Source organism: Megalops cyprinoides, chromosome 13 (assembly GCF_013368585.1).
Source record: "Megalops cyprinoides isolate fMegCyp1 chromosome 13, fMegCyp1.pri, whole genome shotgun sequence".
Classification (NCBI taxonomy): domain Eukaryota; kingdom Metazoa; phylum Chordata; class Actinopteri; order Elopiformes; family Megalopidae; genus Megalops; species Megalops cyprinoides.
In genome coordinates this window covers 12616888-12641015 of record NC_050595.1, presented here as the reverse complement: position 1 = coordinate 12641015, position 24128 = coordinate 12616888, and the positions used below count along the sequence as shown (strand labels likewise).

The window sequence follows — 24128 nt, the reverse complement described above, 5'->3', positions numbered from 1 at the left end:
ATATTTGCAAAGAGCCTATTACACATCCATGACTACTGAATGTTTTGAAAACACCGCGGTGTAGCCAAATGCTAAAATTTTGCCAGTTTTTTTTTTCCTCTAAACAAACCAATCCTTAGCCACCGCTGCCTTTAGCATACCGTTAGACTGCACAAATTAAATCCAGCTCCGTGCTCCGCCCCACGTTTAGTCTGCACCCTCTTTTCCCTCTGTGTTCTCAACTTCTCTGGTATTTCCTGCCATTGCCGCGACCGAACAGCTGCATGGCTGTGGCTTTGAGATGTTAATGACTTCCACTGGCCCGCTATTTGTCTCATACCGCCACTGCGACCGTCGCAAGCGGAGCGCCGCGCTACTCCAGACACGTTGGATTGTTGCTGTGATGTTCATGTGATTTTATTTTTTCCCGTTTTAACCGTTCGTTATTTTCTCCTTACCCTCGATCCTTGGTGCTTTCACGAAGAACCTTAGATCGGCAGTATGAACATTAGCTATCCAAGTAACGATTGACTACCGTGCGATTCCACCCGTAGTGTAACAATCATTAGCCCGAATAGCACGTTGAACTTGATGTGCAGGAGCGATCCCCAGCAGTCTAAAGAGCTGCTGCGCTACGAGGACCGAAAGTGGACAAGATCAGTATCATCAACTTTCACTGCCAGGTAGCCTACTTTAAAGCGATGTTTTGATGCTATTTTCTGTAGCAGGCACATGTGACAAGGTATAGATAGCCACGACTTTAGCTCTGCTTAGGAATGTCGCACAGAATGGGAGAAAATGCAATGAAAAAATTTGTGTATCGCTGACAAGAAACAGTGCCGATTTGGTTATTACAGGTGAGTTATGTTATATTTCCCTAAGTGGGAGTGTGAAATACACTTGTAGCTAGCTCAGCTTGTGAATTTATATGGATTCAACAGTGTGGATATGACATATAGTTTGTACATCATTCTCTTTTAGATGATACTAGCGTTATGAGTACTGTCGCTAGTCTAGAGATCAACCCCAGTGTGGTCACCGAAACTTAGCCCTCTAGCTGACCACAACGTGTCCAGTCTTTAGTCTGAATTATAGTAATTGGGAGTGATACGGAGTGATTCGATCTCCGTATGAAAAGAAACTCATAGCATAAAGGCTAAACGCTATGTGAAGAATAGTATGGTTATACCGATTCTTGAAAATCTGCAGAATTGGCGAAGCCGGGGCTGGCACACAACGTGAGTTTTGAAATCGGAGAACGGTACTGTGTGTCACCACCTCAGGGTTATATAGCCAAGCTGTTTACAAAACAGCAGCCAACGAGCAAGCCGTCAGAAGCAGTGTTTTAAACGGGCGAACCGAGTAATTGTTAATGTTTAAAAATCGGTCAGTTGTCTGATTTTAGAATAATTCGTAGATATTGAAGCGCTGACAAAAAATTCACAATAAACTTTTCTAATGCAGTATATTCACGTAACAACGGAAATTTTTTGTGTAGTCACTGTTGCCTTCGTTATTCTTAAGTGGCCTCAGTCTGTCAGCCTGGATACTTTATGTGTGTGTACGTTTAGATGAGACACAGCATTAAATATCAGTAAAGCACAACGTGCTGTGGTGCATACATAATTCATTCCTGCATTTATGTTGTAGAGATGAGAGCTGGATTTCCAGCATGTTTGTGTTTCTGGTTGTTGTTTTGTATGCCTCCGGAGACTGCAGGTGCAAAGTCCGCTCCGTCTCTTGCGAGTTTTACACCTCAAGCTCCTGCAGTTTAATGCTCCAGTCAATGTGGTCTCCGTTTGTGCCATCTGCAGTTAAGCTCAGTGGAGTTGTCTCGCCCATGTTCACTCCATTTATCTGGGTGGCTGACTGTAAATCCATTGAAGTCCTGTTAACGGTGCCGTATTTCAGGTGCTGGCACAGCTGTGGGTGCTTCTTTCTGTTTATGTGGGTTCTCCAGGAGGCGGCCAAGCACTGTGGTGTCAGTAGGCTTGTTCAAGTCCAATGGTTATTATACCAAAGCAACGCACGCTTGTGGGACCTTGTGGTTTCAGGATTTAGCAGTGTGCAACAGAGATGTACTGGGTAACTGTAGAATCGTCAGCACCATGAAATGTGAATAATGACAGCAGTTCCCAAACCATGGTTCAAGGATTGGTCTGTGACGGATTTCCACTTCTGTTCTTACGGTGGCATTTTCACAGTTTTGTTGTTGTTGTTGTTGTTGTATTACAGTAGCAGCACAGGGAAGACAAATGTAAATATACCCTAGAACAATTTTATTGAAATTGAAGTAAATCTTGGATTTCAAAAAAAGTATTTATACATTGTAGAATATACACCATTATCATAATGTTACACCCATTAAAGCCCATCAAGAACATCTGCCCATCTCAGCTTGAAACTGATGAAAAGAAGATAATCTTTGCCCTCTAATACCACTTCAGTAACCCTTATATCTGTTTCATTGTATAGAGGTCAGGCCAAGGGTCTCTTTAATCCAAAGATGAGGTCTTTCCTTAGCCAACAATGAAATGCCAATACACCTGGTTGAAATAATAACAGTAAGGCAATAAGGCCAAAATATGAAGACATTCTCAGAAACCAAACATAATAACACCAAACTATAGGTACCCCATGAGTTTGCATGAAGGTGGGATAGTCTGAGCAGAAAACCCAAAATAAATACAAAAAACCCTGACATATATTCAGACATTTTCAAACCCAAAAGAATATAGCCTCTTTTGTTTTGTCAGCTACTCACTCTTTCATCTGATTTATATTTTAGACTCTAAAGAACTGAATCAAAACAAATTAAATCTGAAAGCACTATAGGCTTTCTTGTGCTTTTTGGCATTACAGTCTGTCAAAATGATATTAATGTTGGGACTAACAGAATTGACTCAGTCGATTCCAAACTGTCACCGAGACTGAGGTAGCCAATTATTTTATGTCTTGGTCTTTAGTCACACCCATTGTCTGGAAATGCATGGTCTACAATATACAGCCTTCAGCTGCATTTTGTGATGTGTGGGACTGTGTAGTGTAGGATTGTTTGGACACTTTCATGGCACATTCCCTGTCAGACAGAAATGACAACCTAAGAGGTAGCAGCTCTGTTGTCACTTTATATATGAAATAAGACTGAATAAGTGAAATCTTGGTAAGACTTTAAACACTAAAATTCACTAAATTATCTAGCTAAAAAAGGGAACAAAGCACTCAAAGAAGCAAAAAAAAAAAAAAAAAAAAACTACTGGGCGACCAGTAGAATGTTTGAAGTGAAGCGTCTGGTGACATTTAGGGAACCAGCAGTGAAAGTGAGTGAGATCACACTGCCTCACAGTTTGCCTCTTGTTCTTTGTTCCGCAATAAGTGTGCCTTTCTTCTCCCTCCTCTCTGTCTCATTTTTCCTGCGTCCCCCGTCCCTCTGGTCTGTGCAGACGGTTTCATTCCACAGAGTGTTGCTCGCCAGGGGAGCGTTCCCTTGACACACCATTCCGTGCTTTCCGTAGGTGTTCGGCTTCACGTTGCCGGGCCTCCCAGCCGTTTCCCCGAAAAGTCCTGTTTGTTGTGGCATCGTGCGTTATCCTTCGCCGGGCTTTGTTTTGATCTGCAGCGCTGCCTTGCGAATACAGAAATATGGGCAGAAACGACTTCACCCGCATGCCGCATTTTTCTCTGTTATTCGATGCATTAAGCCCTGCCAGCAACCGGTGCCATGTGTGCAGCAGTGCAGGCGTGCCCCATTACCTCCTGCTCTCCCTGCCGGAGCCAGGTATTGTTCCAAAGCCCGTAAGCGAAGTCTTGCATCATCCTTAAAAGGAACAATGATCAAAAAAGACTTGCAACATCCTGAAAAGGCATGAGAGAAAATGTGGCATGACTCAGTCCTAAATGGCCAACCCAAGCCTCTTTGCCACAAGCCTCAGTCATTTTATGTGTTCTGCGAGTGCAGTTTGGATGTCCAGGGCAAAAGTAGCAAAGCTACTGAAAATAACATGCACTGACCAGTCGTATATTTTTGATAAATGGAATCCAGATGTTCAGATAGGAAAGCTGCTTGTAACGTGAAGAAAATATATTCTATAGTATATTCTGTTGATTAAATAGAAATAGACAAAATAATGATACAAAATAGGTACATTTATGTAAAATTGTGCTCTTTGATTATTCTAGTCTTTTTAACAAAAACGTTTTGTGTTCTGTAGAATGAGCTGTAGGTTCCAGGTGAACCTTCAACTAAGACTACAGTTTGTAAATGTGGGAAACCTCTGACATTTTAATTCCTATTTAATTATGAAAAAAGAAAAATAGGATGAGCAACAGTGCTTTTGTTGGTGCAATACATTGTTTCTGAGTTTTCAAAACAGGAACTTGGCTTAATGTAGACTAGAGTTTTGCATGGACAAGTTTTCATCTTACTGCTCATGAATGATGAAATAATAGAAGTGGCCTTTTGTTTTAGATCAACAAGTATAGCACTTTACTTGTACATTAGCTGGGAAGGTTTCCTTGGCATCTTTTTTTGTGAGTGAACAAATTGTTTAAAATTGGTGTGAATCAGGTTTTGTGTTAGTAAGATTTATGTGTCACTCTTTGCTACTTCCTCAAAAATAAGTATACAGTGATAGCAACACCAGTGCTCAGTGATGTTTCTATTTGGTAGGACTAAGCCATTTTGTTCCCTTGTTACAGTAATGTACAAGAGATGCTAGACTCTTTAGAAAATGAACACTCCTGACAAGGAGCTGCCTCCTGACCTGTGGTCAGTGTAATTTACCAGTTCAGTGCTACAGACAGCAAAGCCATAAGACTCTGTTTCATTCCAACTGCTTGTTTGCGATTGTTTAGAATGGGGATGTGATAACGAGCTCTGAGACAGCAAGTCAATAGCAGCCATACTCCGACCCCCTTGCACATGGGCACCAGGAGTAACCACAGTGCATTGGTTCTGGCTTTTCATCTGCATTAAATCAGGCCAAAGGGTCTCAAGTGGTTAATGTGAGTTGTATTGTAAATCTTTCCTGGCTCTCTCAGTTGGATTTTATTCTCTCTGTCTTTGGCATTTGTCCTCCTGGTTCCTCCCGTGTGTGGAAACTTTTATTTTCCCTTGGGATCTGTCTGAAGGTCATCAGCTCTCACAGATTGGGGTCCTTCTTTAGCATGGATAGGGATGCTGAATACTAAATAACTAAGTATTGCTGGACTTCTGAAAGCGCTCATAACATTCAAAATTCATCAGTTCTTGGCAGCCACACGATGAGGCACAAACACCAGGGGAACCAGACTGATCCAGGTCATTCCATAATAAACTTCATGAGAAGTAGTTGACACTGACTGGTTGATACTATGAATGGTTACATATGAGACAAAAGAGGTGGCATTAAAAAAGAGACCTACATGGACCTTGTTTAAACCTGCAGTCACTGTACCGTTTCCTCTTTCTCTAAATTATTGGGAATATCAGTGAAACAGTCCAAGCTCTGTATTCATTTCAGCGTGGCCAGTGTGAATGAAGTACATTGACATGAATTGTTAGGCTCCAAAGATAGAAACAGTTCATAGCCGCTGCAGCTCTGATTTAACAGGTCTTAGGCAAATGGAGCCCCACAGTCGTGGAAACAGTCCAGACTCATGCAAAGTCAAGGCCAAGTGGGGTGTCAGCCAATCATCAAGAATGCCATAGGAGGGAAAGCCAATAGCAAGTCTCTATTACTCTATTGCCAAGGGAACCCATCTACTCATCATCAATGTTAGCGGAATAAGAACCTGAAGAGGTATTATTTTACAATGTAGATTGTAATAATGAGACCGCTCATGATTCCTGTACAGAGTGTGGTTGGAAGTGGAGGAAGCTTGAAATTCTTACATCTACTTACACAAAATCCTGTTCAGTGCTTTTGTTTACTGTTCTCAGCCTTAGTCAAAATCCTACTGTAACTGCATCATTTTAGCACAGCCTGTTTCTACCCTGAAGAGACAAACGCATGAGTCAATGTTTCTGTACCCACTGGAGCCCGGAAGTGTCCAAGTTTGGCCATAATTCTCAGGCAGAAAAAAGGTTGCTGTGGGGATACGTCAATATGTGCACTTCAAACGAAATGTCAAGTGTTTCCCCATATCTTTGATCACTATGTTCCACCGGAAGCATCAAAATTCAGGCCCAATTGTTGTCACCCAGACAAAATGTTTCTAGGGCTCTGAATCATGACCTCTGTTTTTTTTTTTTTAGATTTTAGCAACAGAACAGCTGTAATCATCTTGCTCATTATATCTTTTAAGTTTTCTGTTTTTTACCAAAACAGTGAAAAAAGCAGGGGTCAAAGAGAAACCGATGATGTTTTTTTTTTAACACCTTGTGAAAAATATGAAATATGCTTCTGAGGTTCATTTAGCTCCTCCAAAATGCATTGTTGTTTTATTAAAAAAACCCAATCGAGCTTAAAATGCAGATAATCCAGTCGACGTGAGGCTCTTTGGGGTTCAGTGTGTAATTTTCAGCATTAGTAATTTAAGCAATTGAATGAAAATTGATCATTTTTTGTGGCTGAAGCAGCATGCTTTCCCCTCCTCCGTCTGACTAATGTCTGGTGCTTGGCCCAGGAATGACAAACAGGCCCCTGTATTCCCTCATACAGTCATCTGTGGAGGCAGGGGGTTTAAATATGTAAGACATTCTCACTGGTTGCATAAGGGAAGAGGCTTTCTGGAATGTGCTGTGTCTTCCGTGGGACTTCAGTAAATGCTGACGCTGGCTGATCCTCTGCATCAGGATTTCTGTTTGAAAGGATGGAAATGAAAAGACACTCGGCTTGTTTTCTTACTGTAGTTTCGCTCACTCCTTGCTTTCTCTGGGAAGCCACGATTTCCTGAACCACCTCTAGTAGTATATCGGCAAAAAAAAACAAAACAAAAAAACACTACTTGCCATGGGATAGGGTGATAATTAGCAGTGGAGATACTAGTCAGGCACAGTTTGGTGTTGTTTTCTCTCAGTAAGTGAGAACAGGCCAAAAGGGTGGAACAAAGTGTTATCCCAAAGGTCTGAGTGGGCGTGAGGAGAGATGCAAGGGCCTTGGACGCATGTCTGGACAGGAAGGGAACTCCGGAGAGACCTCCTCCTTACGGTTATACCTTCCCATTGACACGCTGCCCAGCGACTCTCCCAAGCCTGAACACTGATAATTCAGACAGAGCTGCAGGGTTTGAGTGTAGGAAAAGATCACCTTTAACCTCACCGGTTCAGATTTGACCACAGCCCGCAAAAAGATCTCATTCTTTGAATTAATCATTGGCGCACTGCACTGAGTCCTTTAGTGGAATACTGGCTTTTCTATCCTGCTGAAAATCTAGGTTAATTCACAGGATTGATGCCGCATTGTCCCAGGACAATTGAAGTGGGTTGCTTAGTGCTAGGATACTTGGTATTACAGTATTGCTACTGCAGGAACATCGAATAGGGTGAAAAGATTTTATGAATGGAAACTGAGATGTTGAATGAGTTGTACAGTACCTTACACATGGTTGACACGTTGGTGCAGCAGGTCCAGAAACTACAAAATCAGATTGTCAGTTAATGTGACATCACAGCAAGCGTGATGCAACTTTTCTTCCCTGATTGAGATTAAAGTTGTTCCTCATAGGGCTAGTATAAAGCTGATGCTGTGGCCATTTTTCATTGGCTGTTGGTAGCTCCACCAACTTCTCTGACCAGCTAGACATTCTTTAAAACTCATTTCGGCAAAGATCTTGGGCACAACATGGTGCAGAATCATGCTCAGCAGAATCATTACCATGTCTATATTGATTTGAATGGTCAGAATCATGGAGTGTATGTTCCAGGTTATTAGTATCTGATAACAACGTGAAACTAGGTAGGTTTAACTTCTTCTATCAACGGTTCCTCAGGAACAGACCCCTGTGGTTTCCCAGTGCAAGAGCAGTTCTTGTCTGAAACCTGCCATCCTGAAGAGTAAATGTCTTGCTTATTAGTAAAAAAAAAACAGTTCCTCCCATTACAGATCTGTGCAGAGCTGATGAAACACCGATGTCTATGAAGCAAATATATATAACATTTATTCTGAAGCATGGGGATATGACCCAAATCACTCAGATTAAAAATTCTAGACTTGCAGATGACCAGAGACTCTAGTTTAAGGGCTACTCTGGGATCATCCTGCAGAATGTTCACTGTATTGATTGATGGTGGATCACAAGATTAAGAAAGATAAAAAGGCTCTGGCATGTATGAAATGAAGGCCAGATTAGAGAGTGACTGGCAGTCACGGCAGAAATGATACTGTTCAGTCTCTAGGTGAACATGCTGTGAATGTCCTTCCAGCAACAACAGTTTATCCGTGCCATTATGTCTTGATGGCCTATTTTGTTGGTGGAAACAGTTGCATTTTTTCTTCAGATTAACTCTAAGTGAGTGGTTTTTAGAGGATGCTTAGTGTGGTCAGATTTCACCCATTTGATCACAGTCCAGAAAATACAGTACATTACAGAGACAGAATGTCTGGATATCAGTGCTGACCTCATTGTGTAACCTATTGTTTTCTGATGACACTGCCAGTGAAGAAACAAACACAGTAACAGGATAGAGAAGCCTGGCTCTCCAATGGAGAGCAGTGCTGCCGCTCCGGGCGCTCGTGTTAACACTGAAAATGAACTTTGCCTCCGGAACTCGGTCAAGCTTGCAGATTTATTTTTGCTGTGAATTCCTGCGAGTTGCCCTGAGAGGTCAAACAAAGGCAGGCTAAGGAGCTGAGGTTTTCCACAATGGTCTTCTGGGGAGGAAATGTGCTTTGTCATTCTGTCTCCTCCTCACTCAGCCTGTCCCACAGGCTCAACATTCATACAGAATTCCCCCTTCAACACAACCAGTTGATAGTGTACACTGTCAAGAATAAAAAGATGCATAGCATGTAAAAATTTGACACGGGCTAACACATAAACTTGTCTTCCTGCTGTAAAATGACTCCCGGGAAAGGCTCATGGACATCCATTAATCCATTAATCAGGAGTGGCTTATGATTTAATTTTTTAAAAGCTGGTAATGGTTGCTGTACCTGGTTACAGATTTGAGGGCTCAAAAGAACATTGTGCTGCAATCTGATTTTAACACTGAGCTCCAGGGTCATGATATCTGTTCCTACCCTTTCTCTGAAGAGGATCTCACTCACCATTCATAAACCATCACTTACACTCTCCAGGTTATAACAGTTCCCCCTTCATTCCTTGTTTTCACTGTTTTAAAATGAAACACTGACCACAGTAATCATGTCATGGTGATAGTGTAAAAGAGGGCAGGGCTTACCGTATATCAATGTGACAATAACAGCATGTTTTGAATGTTTTGTCTAAACCGCTACTTTTCTGCATTATCTTTCGACAGTTGTCAGACAGAAGCTACTAATCTTCGGTCTTAAGGTCTTAAGGGCTTAATATATGAGGGATACAGTGTCACGAGGGTATGGCATAGTGTGCTAGAGTGCATTGTATTGGTAAAAAATAGGACTGTATTGGAAACTTCCTGCCAAATTAACTTTGACATGGAAAAAAAATCACTATGATACAACTACGCTTGTATTGTAACATCTCATCTGCTAAATCTGGACAATACTGTTCAAGACACATTTTTGTGTCTCTTTATGCAGAGTCTTGGTAAAAAAAAAAAAAAAAAACATGTTAAGTGTTATTACAGTCTCCTTTTAAACTGACTTCATGTTTTCCGTTTTCCTCCTTTCATTTTAGTGACCAACTTGGTGATGTTTTACAAACAATTATAGGAAGTAATACACAGTGAACCAGTTGTCAGCATTAAATACAGCAGTTATAGTTAACTGTCAATGATAGTTACCTAGCTTCTTGGCGAGGTTTTTCCTGGAAAAGAGATCTCAACGGGACTATTTAAATAATGGTTAAATAAAAATTAAATAAAATAGACATTAGCCGAGTATCACTGACTTGTTTAAACTGTTATAGTCTGATGATAATTTTTCTTTAATTTTCTGTAATGACAACAAGACAACACCAGAGCAAAACAATAATAACAAATTTTGTGATTGACATTGCATTTTGAAGACCTGCCATTGCATTTTTTGAGTGAAAAATCATCCAAGTATCATCAAAGCATCTCCTTTCTTCTTGGGTGAACATGAAAGTAAGCCATCTTCCTCTTCATCATTGGTGTTTATTTCCCTTTTCTCAAAGGGATGCCCCCCTTCACTCTAACTGGCTCAAGACTGAAATACTCTTATTGATAGGTAATGCTGATTCTACATGTTTAATCAGGAATGGCAGCCATCAATGGCAGGCAGCTACACACTATGTTTGGGACACACACAGAGACTACAGGTGGAAGTCAGCCACCAGCAGTTTCTGACAAACCGTTAGGTGTGTGTATCCCCGGCTTTAGCCTCATTTGTGGCTCTGCAAAATGACAATGGAAGAAATAGACGGCCCACTAGTCCGAGTCTATGCGAGTGGCAGTTCTGGCAGTGGATACTGCACAACCAGGGAGAGTTGGCATTGAGAGTAATAACAGAGGGAACTGAAGGACAGCCCTTACAGACAGAGCAGTGTTCATCATCGGCTTGTGTCTCAGTCCCACGCTGGCAAATGAGTGCTCACTCCAGCCCGACAGCCATGGCCGCACTCTGTAATTGTAGACCCATCTCTGAAAGGTGAGGAACTGGACATAGTTGGGGAGGCGCCTGTTGGGGAGCTGTCCAGGCCACCCGCCTGTGAGAAGCTGGCATAAGAGAAAATGCCATGGTGTTGGGTTACTGAACAGGAGACCTGCAAACAGCTGATTTTTATCTGCCACGTCTTAGAAAGTCCGTAGGATTAAGAGTGTCTGAAGTTTCCACGCAGTAGGCCGTTAACCTGATTTCAGGTGTTCGAAGAGAGGGTCTTAATGTTGTTGCATGGCAGTTTTCTACATTTACCTCTGTGTGTGTGTGTGTGTGTGTGTGTGTGTGTGTGTGTGTGTGTGTGTGTGTGCGTGTGCGTGTGCGTGTGTGTATTTACCGTCATAGTAAATAGGCCTAGTGCTATCAAATAACTTTGCTCACCCAAATAGATTTCTTTGGATCAGTGTTCATATTGATTTCAAAAATAGTTATACATAGTAAGTTTACAGAGTGACAGGAGTGATGACGAATGAGGTCATTTTTTTCCTGATGACTCATGAATGTATCAGCAACCTAACCATGAACTTGTTGTTTGATGTTAGGAGGGAAGGGAGGGAAGTAAATCTGCTCTACCACGACACCACAGAGTTATTCTATGCCTCGGTAATTGTATGAATCGTATGCTAAGGTAATAATGATGTCTTTTATTTCATTCAATGACCCTGGTCAGTGACTACTCTGTCAAGGACAGCTTTATCTCTATCATATTTACATTACAGTTGCTTAGCACACACTCTTATCCAGATCAGCTTGCATAGTTCACAGTGTTTGTGCATTATCTATTTTACAGGCTATTTACTGAGGTATTTCAGGCTAAGCACTGTGCCCAAGGGTGTAACCGAGTCAAACTGGCAACCCTTGACTTGTTGTATGGCACGCGGATTCTCCTGAAAGCCAACCTCTAACTGAGCTTTAGAAGTTGCCCTGACCTACTTTTCCATTAGTTGGAACCCTGTTTGAGTGCCACCCCCAACCAGAGAACGCCGTTGCTGACGCGAAGAGCTCAAACAGTAATTGGAGCTGTGTTTGGAAAGTTATATAACCTAGATCTGTGTTCGATCCGCACTGAGCTTGGTTCTGTAAGTGCTTTTATTTTTGGGTTGCGTGCATTTTTAATGGGACTTGGCAGCAACAACACTGGGGTGAAAAAGAACTGCTGCAGTTGTGTTTTTAAGGGACTTTCTAAAAAAGAAAGCCTTTGGGAGGAGACCCACCGTCACTTTCCTGATTATGTGTGTAGAAATGAGTCCGGAAGTGTTCAGTTACAGAGGCACTGAGAGTCTAATTAGCAACGGCCGAGGTAACGGTCCACGCTCGTGTGCGGTCAGAAAGGGGTTAAGAATCTGGTCAGCCTAAACAGCACTTTCATTTTCAGAGTGTATGATTATACTTCAGCTCAGTTAGAATGCCCGAGCATAAAGCTCTCTTTTCTAGTCCTGCCACAAGACCAGCATCCAAAAACAAAATACCATCTTTATTGCTACTCGGTGGATAGTTGTGCCAGATTGCTCAAATATGCCTGTTGACCAGGTAAACATACCAGGGAGCACCACTGGATTTATTTTCATATCATTCTTTCATTCTTTTTGGGGATGAATGCTTACATTCACCCTGGAGGCTATGAAGCATAGCTGTAAATAAACATTGTTATAGTAAATGTGAAGAAAGTCAACAGAAGTGCTCTAGATTTGATAGTGCCAACAAATGGTAGTATTTTTTTTTTTCTTCGTAAAGAAAACCCACTCAGGCGTTGGAACATGTGGACAGACGCATGTTGGCCATCACACAGTTTTCTGTTGAGATCTATAAGCAGTTCCATTATGTCAGCGCTCTGACCTCTTGTTATCTGGGAAACAGAGAAGTCAGCTCAGAAGGCTCTCTATCATCTAGCAGTAGAAATGAGCTGGAAGAAGGAAGACCTGGAGGCCTTGAAATGGTCTTCACATGAAATGGCCTTGGTTTTTCAAAGGCACTTTTAGAGGCTTCTGGGTGGTAGCGCTCTCATTAGAGGTGCTGGCCTCCCTGCAGCTGCCTGCCCTGTGCACACCTCATTAACCAGGCGTGTGAAGCAGAGTGCGGCTCACAAGGTACGTGGGGGTGGGGTGTTTAAACTCCCCTGGGTGGAGAGACCTGGTGCTACCTGTCCCATTACCCGTGTTTACTTTGCCAACCAGCGCCAGGGTGGAAAACAAACAGGAGGACGCCCTCTCTCTGGGGGCGGGTCCCGACTGGAGGCGGCATTAATAAGCGCAGTAGAGTTCAACAGCTGCACGGTGAACACAGCCCAACAGCCCAGCCGAGCTACCATTGGTCAGGGTGGTGCCTCGCAGTCTCTCCTGCTGTGCAAAAGGTAAACGTTGTGTCACCCTCAGCTGAAAACCGCGAAAGGGTCTGGCGGTTTCTGAGGTAAGAGGCATTCCTACCAAGTTGTCCTCATCAGCCATCCAGACCGCTGCTGTGTATTCACAAATTGCTATTTCCATTTTGGCAAGACGCTGACGGAAACCCTTGTTAGTGAAGGGTGTGCAGTCTTCTTGATCTAAACAATGACCAGTTTATGGAGTGAATACAGTGTTGGCTTTCTTGCTTTCCAAGGCTTAAGGATTTTGTTTTCAGGCCAAATCACAGTCTAAGCCAGAGGCTCTTAACCAAAGGGTCGCAACCCCAGTTGCATTGCGACGACATGTGCATAAGTCTTTTTTGTTGCTTGTGAGTATTTTCAATGGCTATTTGGGAGCAACTGAATGTTTAAAGTGAAAGTAGAAGTATTTCAAATGTTATTTCTTTTATGTGTATGATAATAAAATATGATACTGAATGAACTGCCCAATATTCACAGTGTTAAAATTCTGTCATTTATGTGAAACGGATGGGGAGTGCTGGCTTACAATCAAATTGCTTCTCACTTTAACTGGAGGAAAAGATTTGCTGTTTTGGACCAGAAGCAATGCTATTACTCAATTCAGGATTTCTAGTTCTGTTTTTTTCCCACATTGTTTTATTTGCCTCACTACCCAGACACCGTGTAATTAAAGTCTTACCAGTTTAGAGAAGACTCCAAATCCAGGTTGACCAGGTTTCCAAATTGTGTGTGTGTGTATGTCTTTGTGTCTGTGTGTGTCTGTGTGTATATGTATTTTGCATTCTGAGTAGTATTTCTCCATAAGATTGTCCACGCTAAGCTGCTCTCTCGAGCACGCCCATCCAAGCGCCCAGTATAATGTCACACTCTCCACAGAGGAGGACAGCTCTGCCAGCAGTGGCCAGGCAGCCATCGTGTCCCAGTTTAAAACGCATTGTGGATCAGCTCTGGCGGGCTCCCGGCACCGCCCTCCAAAGGAGGACTCGCCGTACCTCAGCCGTCGCTTTCCAGCTCAGCCTCACCAGCCCCACAGAACTGCTCTCCGATCATGTTTTATTTAGGATAGCTGCGTTCTGGCATTCCCGGTCCCTGCGGCGGTGCAGTTTAAAGGCACAGAAAGCTTCCCCATCCTGGTGAGGCTTCTCTGATTCACAGGGAGCATGCAGTAGATTGCATTTCCTTCCAGAGCGGTGCGCACACAGGGCTTGTGTCTGGACTTTGATCCCCGTGCTTTGTTTTGATGGAGGGTGTATTAAGAACCCGCTTATCTCGCTCTCCAGTCTCCTCCCCTGTTGTTAAAGACGCGAGCCAGTAGCTTTTAACAAAAAAAAAAAAATACATTGGATAGAAACAAATCTTGGGCGTGGTATTCCAAGCAGGCGAGTACAGTGTATTGTTTTGACTAAAGGACTGATTTAAATGAACAGGATCCCAATCCTGTGGATGTGACGGGGAGTGCACTCCAGGCTTTTCCTGTAACCGGGGGCGTAGATATTTGTTTGAAATCAGAACCAGTTATTCAGACACGTTTGATAATCTGCACTGTTGTAATCATTCGCTGGGCAAACATGGAGTGAACAATGGCAAACGCTCGTGTACCCAGTCCAGGTTCCTGCGGAAGGCAGGGTGGGGCCCAGTCCCACATGGTTTGAAACAGATGCTTTTTAAAGCTCACGTCTTAAGGTGAAATCACCAGGCAGAGAGCGTAACAGCGGCACTGGGATCTGTACATGCGTCTTCATTTGTTTGGTTGTTGTGAAAGGTCAGCTCTCACCAGTTCATCGAAACAGATTTAGACATTTCACGTTAGTGAGAAAGTCTGTCCGATATTTTACTGTCATTTTTCTCACGTACAGTACTGTGGTAAGTCTGGCATTTATTTGTGCTCCTATGTTTTGGACATCTGGATTAATATTCACAGTGCTTGGAAACTGTACTATACCTGTTTCTTCTGCTCATTTGAAAGTGAACCACATGGTTTGAATTCAGTTTTACTTTCATTTAGTAACTGTCATTACAGTTGTTGCTGTCTTGTGCTGTGTCATGCATCATGTCCCATGGCAAGTCCTCCATGTGTATTCTAGAAAACTCTGTGGCAGTGTTTATTCTGTCTCCTATGGCAACATTTCCCAGATGGGGAAAATTATAGGGACAGAAGACTTCATGTATCCCATTATGGGTGGGGCTAGCATGAGTCATCAATCACCTTGACTCATAGGAACCTATCATAAGACTTGATCTATTCCAGTCTGAGAGTTCTTGATAGCAAATGGTAGCTTCACCAGTTTTGGGCTTCACAAAACCTGCTACCACTAGTATTTTGTAACTTTCATTCAGATTGGTTGATTCAAAATAAGAATATCATGAATATTCATAAGTTAGGGTTCCTCAATAGTTGAAGACAAATTTTAGCAGATGCTTGAAGTTTTGATTTGATTTCATTTCTGATTGACCCAACCAGTCTAAATCTTGTGCAGTCTTGACATTTGATTGCTAACTTATTTTATTTTATACATTTTGTTATAGTTGAGGCAGCAGTTCTCCATTTAATAACTTTTGTTTCTTATATTATCCAGAAGTTTCCCTCCAGCAGTAGAATGGAACCAGGTACAGAAGGCACTATGTATGCAAGCACAATTGAGCTTAGAATTATTGAATTTGTATAAATCCATGTTTCAGTACCATGTTTCAGTAGTTTTCTGCTACTTCTAATTTGTGAATAAATAAACTAGATGGCTGTGTGTGTGCTGCTTTGCTTTGCAACAAACAATGTGTATGAAGTTCTAACATTCTCACTTGAAAGTTACAGTTTGTGTTAATTTTATTTTGTACTCCACTTTTACTTTAACTGTAAAATGAATTTTATGTATTTTAAATAAGTTTTTTATAGTAACTGCAAATCACTCTGGATAAGTGCATATGCACACTATTACCCCCCCCCCCCCCCCCCCCCCCCCCAAAAAAAAAGGCAAGTAAATCATGAGGTAGAAAGATAGTGTTAACTTTTTTTGGCTGTGCCCTGAGTTCGCTCCCATTATGTAACGGTTTTTGCCTCTTCCAATGCACTGCCAAGTCAGTTAAAGTACAATCATAAATTCACTGCATGACGTAAACTGTGTTCCTACACGGTGGAGAGCCTCTCAGCTTACTACTTTTTGCCAGCAGTGAAGCTGAGACACTGCAGGCTGCAAAATGAGCTCTACCTTTTTTTTTTTTGGTACGCGTGAACAATTAAGACACCTATTAAAGACTGCCTGTAGGTTTTCACTTGGGAGAAAGTTGTAGGTATTAGCTCTTTCTTTTGAGTAAGTCAAAACTGAAAGAGGATCATATAAGCCCAAGATTATATGGCCCATACTGGATCATTCTCAGCATGGGGGCAGGAAATGCCTAGGTTGATGTAAGGCAGGCCTTTGCCTCTAATGATACTTTAGCTAGCTATAAATAGTGAAGTTAGGAATGCATTTTTGCCCAAAGGCAACCTTAATATTTCAGCTATATGTGGAAATCCCACAGTGAATATGAAGCTGAGCTGTCGCTCCTGGTTTCAGTAGTAGGTACCAGAGTACATAATGTTTTCACCGCAGTGCTTGTTTTGTTAAGAATGTAAAGGAAAGGAGAGCAGCTGTAGAAATGGCTGATTGATTAATAAATGAGATATTTGATCTGGCCTGAAAATGACAAGGTGCCATTTTCTGTCAGGATCACTCACGCCCTCAGGCCGGACTTGAAGCTCGCCTGTTACCTCAGTCACGCCTTGTTAATGAGGTCTGCCTTTGTGTTCCCATGTCAAGGTTTACAAACTCTTCACTTGTTTTAAATATGTCCATGGAATTACTGTCTGGGTAATAGGCCTGTGATAAATCACAGGTTATCTCCAACTTACACTTGAATAGCTCAGCACCCTACCCCCAGTTCCTCATATCATGATGTTGACTGTGGCCATAGAGTTGGATGCCCTGTATTATCAGACTGGATTTAAGCTGAGAAGGGTAGCACGTGCTCATAGGGGTAACGCTACATTTCATATGGCATGTTATGCAAAAATGTAAAATTTGCAATCTAAAATGACAATAATAATGACATCAAAAAATAGAAAAGGCAATAATTTTGCACAAGCTGATTAGGCTTTTAATCATACTGCAGTCTGACATAGAATACAGTCCAATACCTTAAAACAGAGATGATTTATTGTTTTTGCGTTGCTCAAATCATGAGTACGGTGGATATCCAGTCCAATTTTGGAGTAATGTTTGAGTTTTAAAGTAGTTCCCCCATGGAGAAATCAGAGCTTACTTCATGACAGATTGAGCCATTATTCAAATGTTCCTTACCTGTGACATTGAGCACCCCTTAGCCTCTTTGCAAAACTACCATCAAGTCAAATATATTGCTGTTTGTGATGTTGAATCATCTATTTCAGTAAGAGACTGAGTTCAGTGGTCATCAAATACTGGTGGACTTAGCATATTATCTTAACAGTGACGACTCCCGTAACAATACAATTTTCACTTTATCCCATACAGATAGATACCTGTTGAGGCAGTTTAGGTTAAATACATAGCACTATTCCACCAGAGAGTCGAACCAGCAGCTGTTGGCCTGTGAGATCCTTTTCCTTACCACAGCACTCACTCTGATGTTGTTATGGGTCAGTCATTGTTTTGATGCCTGTATGCTTTTAAGGAATTAACTGCTATTGAACTGTGGGGCAGAGGGACCAATAAATGTGACCTGAATCTGGTCGAGGCAAAGAAAGTCCTTTTTAACAATTGTCTGAACTGTACACTTTTGTGTATTGTACTTGTGTATTGTGACAGATAGAAGATTGTTAAAACCACCTTAGCTGCTGGCTTCTGCTGTTCACTTTCTGATCTCCCACTGATTCCAAAGTCTTACACTCATACACAGCATCTCATTAATTTGTCATCAGTTATTTGTCAGACAGACACACCCTCGTCCAGGGCAGCTTGCATATTTTACATTTGACATTTGACATTGCGTTTACATTTACATTCACATGCAGTCACGTGGCATGATACTGTTATCTGACATTTGACAGTGTTTACAGATTTTATCCAGTTGTGCGGCTGGCTGTTTGCTGAAGTAATTCAGGCTAACATTAGCCCTCAAGGGAACAATGGTAGGAACAAAAATGTCCCACCCAGCACTGAAACCCTGATTACAAGACCAGTTCCTTCACCATAACATCTTCCTCTTGCCTACTCTGTGATATCACCAGGAATGAGTAGATGCAACAGCTTTTACATTTATATTACATTTACTCAGTTCTTATCCTGAGCAGCTTGCATAGCTTGTTTACATGTTTTTTTACTATGCAGTTACATTTTTATTTTTACTCAAAATCTGTCCACACCTGCTATGTCAGTTCTGGCCGTTTTGATAACGCAACAGTACAGACACCATGATTTTACAGTCAGTGGTGTCTCAGCTCCTTACAATACGCAGAGAAGTACCTGTCTTCCTCTCTCCGTCTTTCTCTCTCGTCATCCCTGTTGTACAAAGTTGCAGAACCCGCTCTATCACACATGAAAGTTCCTCTCTTTGGCTCTTCCACTATTTCTCTCTCTCTCTCTCTCTCTCTCTCTCTCTGTCTCTCTTTCTCTCCCCCCCTCTATTTATCTCTGTCTCACTATGTCTCTGCAAATTAGTGTGACAAAGTAAACTAATTTCCCCCATGCGAATTAATAAAGTATCTATCTATCTATCTGTCTGTCTATGTATCTATCTATCATGGCACTCCTTGCATGAAAATATCTTTCTCTGTCTGGAGCTTTCTATCTGTGTCTGATTCCCTGTGTCTCTGCTTCTCCATAACATGACATCACCCTCTCCAGTGCAGATGAAAGGGTGTGTGCAGACAATGGTGTTTTACAGTGGGGGGTCTCTCTCTGCAGCGTGGGAGAAGACCCCCAGCAGAGCCGCAGCTACTCTGATGATAAGCACCCTGGGCCGTTCTGAGCGGGGCACCAGAAGGGTGTGGCGGCACGCTTGTTAGAATGCGTTACCCAGAATTGTCCCACACCCTCCAGGCTGATGGGAGAGATGTGTGTGAGGCTGCGAATGGACAATCTAATCAGAGCACGCTGCCCTGTCCAGAAGTATAAAAGCCACTGTTTGCAGTTAGCTAAGCAGTCTTCGATGACGGGAAGAGGCTCTGTCAGACTGGGTCAGATTCCAGTCTGAAGGGGGTGGGGGATGGAGCGGTGGGCTCACCACATTTCCCTGTCTGAGCACTTCAGTCCTTCCAATGTACAGCGGAAGAGATGAGATGCGCTACGACAAGAAGGTGCACATGCTACCGCACTGTACTGCTCAATTAAGAGTGCATGAATAAAGGATTTCCTGCTTTCATTTTACCCTGCCTTGGATTTAAACCATTTTCAATAGCGCAGGCTCTGGTCTGCACTCAGCTCGACAGAATGTCCCACTTACAGGCAGACAATGCACCGGAGAAACCTGCTAAAAGCTCAGCTGCTCTGAGGTCAGCTGTCCTCGGAGCATTGTGTTATGGAGAATAGATAATGTCTCTTTGGGAAATGTAGGTCCCCAGGTCTGTTTGTGTGGCAGTTTTGATATGAGCTTCATTTGCTGGCCGTATTTTGGAAACCCAGGCGGATAAACACGCTATTCTGTTTCCATCTGCGTAATAAGAATTCAGTAATTGTGCCAAATACAAAATTGCTTGTGTTTATTCAGTGTTTTGTTGATTTCCTAGCAAGTTTGTTCAAACGTCCTTGTTATTTGAGGTATGAGGTGTTGAGCTTTGAGGTATTTGATTTAATTTTCTTTTTCTATGAGATGTCTGGATTTTGAAGTGTCATAGCTTCGAAAGTAATATTCGCAGCATCACAAAGACAAAAAGCAAACAGGTTTTGACACCTCTATAAAATAAATGGTGAATGAGTGAAAAATGGGCAGAAATGTTAAATAAAATGTTGTGAAAGTGTCCTAAGAATTGTCCTTTCTTTTTGACGTCAGGCTGAACATGGCCAGGTAAAGGCGTAGATGAGTGTAAATGTCCCAGCTGACACCGAAGAATGACAGGCTGATGTCGGAGGCAAGTATGCTCGTTTGTCAACATCAAAAAGCACAATGTGTGTGTGTGTGTGTGTTTGTGTGTGTATGTATGTGTGTGTATGTATGTGCATATGTGTGTGTTTGTGTTTGTGTTTGTGTTTGTGTGTGTGTGTGTTCCCACTTTGTGGGAAAGTGCATGACATTGTCCATTTGCACTCGATAATGCTCAAAGCCCAGCCTGTCCACTCATCACACATTGTCACCACTTGCCTCTGTGTCGTAATACCTTTCTGTTCCAGAGAGTTAGTACAGCCCAGGGACTCTGTCCCTTTAGCACTGACAGATGTCAAGATGGCCACCCCTCGGATTCCCTTAATAGGGGGAGCTATCAGGCCATCCCTTTCGAAGTAGAAGGTAGAACTTGTTTGGGCTGCAGTCTTGAAAGTGCTGGCCTCATTAAACCAGGCAAAAGCGAAGAGCCAAAACACCTGCCCCTCAAAGCTGTGCCGCCTGGCAACCTCTTCACCCGTTGTGTCATCTTTGAGCTCGCAAAGTCGAAATCTTACAGACTCTGGCTACATTCCAGCAGGACTCAACTGGCTTTGCATTAGTCATTACACAGCTGTTTTATTGATATGTGTTGTCAGTGCCCACTTTTTTCTATCAATGGCCATATATTGAGCGATACCTGATTAGCTTGTGTCCCGAGGAGCAAATCGACTTTGGCATTAATTGAAATTGATCGCTGTAAATGCCTCCCTGCCATACAGATAGCCCAGTGCAACCTTTAAACATCTGAAAGACCTGCTCTCGTCGCGGGAATGTTCTGACTGTCATTTTGTCTCCAGTGTCCAAAAGCTGGACGCAGGAGTGCTGTAACAATTATTTCTAATATGAAAAATAATATATTTCACTGCAGTTGGCAATTCTTGCTTTGCTTTAAATGAAGTAAGGCTCTCCTCTTTGCCTGCTGCCTGGTTTTAACAGCAATATTTAAAGCCTGCAGGAAATATGACACCGTTTAGACTCTGGTTTGGAGTGTATTTCTTTAACCTCTCTTGTCTGAGGTCTGATGGTATTGACAAAGGGGAAGGATTTTCAGTGAAACCATTTTCTTACTTTGAGGCTCATTCTTTCTCAGTCAACTTTTCCCAGACTGCATTTCAGACGGCACGTACGTATTAAATGATGACCAAGACGTACTGTTAACTCTCAGAAGTTCCCTTTAACAAAGTGGTCATACTCTTGTTCTTGTGTCTTCTCATTTCTGTGTAAATTCATTATCTTTGATGTTGGAAATTGAGTTGAGATTTCAGCTTCCGTTTTGGAAAAACCTTTGATGCATGTATATTTGTTGGGACTTACAGCATTGCCAGTGAAGGTTTGGGAAATCTCACCAAAGCCATTTATTTAGTTTATTTTCTTGATTGTAGTTTTGGATAAACCTTTGATGCATGTATATTTATAGGGACTCACAGCATTGCCAGTGAAGGATTGGGAAATCTCACCAAAGCCATTTATTTATTTAGTTTATTTTATTGATTGTTGAGCAGAGAAAGTAAGTGTTGCACAGCTCTTAGGCCCATTGGCCAGATTCTCCCAGATTGTCTAAAGTTTGACTGGCAAAAAGCTGGACCGAGTGACCTTTGAAGATGCTGTCTGCCTTTGATGAGGGCTGGCGCCAGTCAGCCACAGACAGCTACAACAAGCCTTGCATTGCCAATGCAGTCTCGAAATAGAAACCGCGATGCTGCAGTGTGTGAGTCAATTCTCAGATGCACAGGTAACCAGGAGAGAAGACACAGAGCTTCAGAAATCAGACTGTTAAAATTAATTTTGAATCTTTTTTTGTATAGAATGAATCAAAGAGGCATTGTCAGTCGTCTCCACAGGCTGGAATTGACTGGTATTGATTTGGTTACATAAAACTACCAAGTAGCTGTCAATTACATCAGTAAATTAAATACGGGAGCAGTTTTGCTGCTGGGAACATATCTGATGCAGCATTAGTGCTGTGGTTGGAAGAGGTGAATGCTATCTCCTACTGAAAAGGATGGGCCTTTAAGAATGAGACGGCAGTAACTAACAAAATGGCGGAAAATATATGACGGTAAACAATGTGAGTGATGTCACCTACCAAAATAAGATCTGTACTTTGGCAGCTCAGTGCTGTTGAGCCATGTGGTAACTTCCAAGCTGTTCACACCGCTGGCTACGCGGCTTCACTGGTTTCGCCCAGCGTAGTGTGTCAGGAGTGGCCCAGCCCCAATCAAACAGCCAAATCTGCTCGTGATGGGATCACAGAGGGCAGAGCTGAAACGGGGTCAGACCTCTGATCAATGCTTGTGCCATTAGCCCCAGGGAGGCTTGGCTGACCTTGCCAGGCCACATTAGTCCTATATGTCAGAAGGTCCTTTTAAGGCGGGTCGTTTCCATCCTCGACAGTAAAAGCATGTAATACTGACATCACGTGACAGCATGTATGTACAAACTGACTGCACATATGTTTGTCAGGGACCTTTGTGCGGCGTTCCACAGAGGGTGGCCAGCTCCTGAAACGTGATCCCCCATCATTGTCCTGATACCTTGCGCAGCTTAAATGCAGAACGCCTGTTGTCTTTTGTAACCAATTTGGCTCCCGTAATTATATTTAAATATTCATGAGCGTTTCCTGGTGATCTGCTTCAGAGGGTAATATTGCAACTCATCTTCCTACTGTGCCATTTGCGTAGAGAGTACAGAGCCTGTCACTATATGTAGACTTTAATGATTCTAGATTTAGATGTCCAATCTGTTGATACATTTAAAGCACTCATGAGTTTAATTTTCCAGGCTTTGCTAAAAATTTGCTTCGGTTAAAGAGGGAAAAATTATCTTCATATAGGAGATTAACAAGCACAAAACTTAATCTGAAGACCAGATTAAAAGCACATCATACCAATACTAGTTTTATAAAGCATGATGGGAAGGATTCTTTCAAAGCTAGCTGTGTACTGGAGTGCATCATTAACCTCGGGATAAAGTGGGCTCCTCTTAACCCAGCGGTGGCATCTGCCCCCCCTGAGGCCTGTGGATGGAGGAAAGAAGTTTGTGCCTTGTCAGGCACAGCACCAACTACTTTGGACCTGACCCTGGTTCAGCCCACCAGAGAATTGTGCTGTGGAGATGCATTTTTGTCCCACGGCTGTCCTCCCGGCAGACTGACTCCGGGACTCACAAAGTGGGCTTTCTGACTCCTCGAAGAAAGGTCAGCGTCCCGGAGCAGAAGGGCGGCATTCATTTTGCTATGAAAATCCCTCATATTATCTGCAAGGCACCATTTATTGTGTAAATTATGAGTGTCATCTAAGAACCATTTAGAATAGAAGGAAGACCTGCCTGTGTCGTAAGAGACCTAGGGAATGATGATTTACATCTATGTCTGTGCTTCATGCAGTGTGGACAGCTATGGAAAAAATGCTCAAAAAAGGATGACAACAGGTTTTTTAAAAAGTTAGCTTTGTTACGGTGGGTGAAAGAAAGTGAGGCTGACTTGTGCGTAAGTAAACGAGTGACGATCAACAGCAATGGTGTAGTAGTGTGAATCCATCTCTGATTTTCTGCTTGCTGGCTGCCTGATTGGCTGTAATTGCTCTGATTGGTGATACTGCACACAAAATGCGCACAGCATTCACAAAGCCTATAAAGGATCTGAGCTGGATGTGCACGCTCTTACACTTCACCACTTAGTCCGCGGTTAAGATTCAAATGGCTTGTAGAGCTGCTCCCGGTCAATGCAGTGCACTGTGGAGAAGTCTTCCCATGATGCTCTCTGTCACAGGAGGAGACAGATTGGGTGATGTACGTGATTTAAACCTTAAAGTCTCCCTGGAGGAGCCCCTTCAGGCTGAGACTGACCTTTTTATTGAGGGGAATTCCAATGAGCCTCTGTCTCGGATGGGGAATGATCCTGCTGCATGTGAACCTTTCATTAGTTTCATAGAGTACTGAATACGGATAGCTGGGAGGGCTTTTCAATTTATATGCAAAATTCTGAGGCAGCAATG

At 42.5% G+C, this 24128-nt stretch overlaps 1 protein-coding gene across 1 annotated transcript in view; it reads left to right on the top strand.

The window, feature by feature from the left end:
* The first annotated feature begins 249 nt into the window (after positions 1 to 249).
* The window catches only part of LOC118787827 (oxysterol-binding protein-related protein 5-like), a 54428-nt gene continuing 30549 nt past the window's right edge, over positions 250 to 24128 (top strand). Inside the window, exons 1-2 of the mRNA XM_036543528.1 lie at positions 250 to 662; positions 20044 to 20122. Of these exons, the coding sequence (XP_036399421.1) occupies positions 20081 to 20122 (42 nt within the window). The 5' untranslated portion in view covers positions 250 to 662; positions 20044 to 20080. The remainder of the gene's footprint in view (positions 663 to 20043; positions 20123 to 24128) is intronic.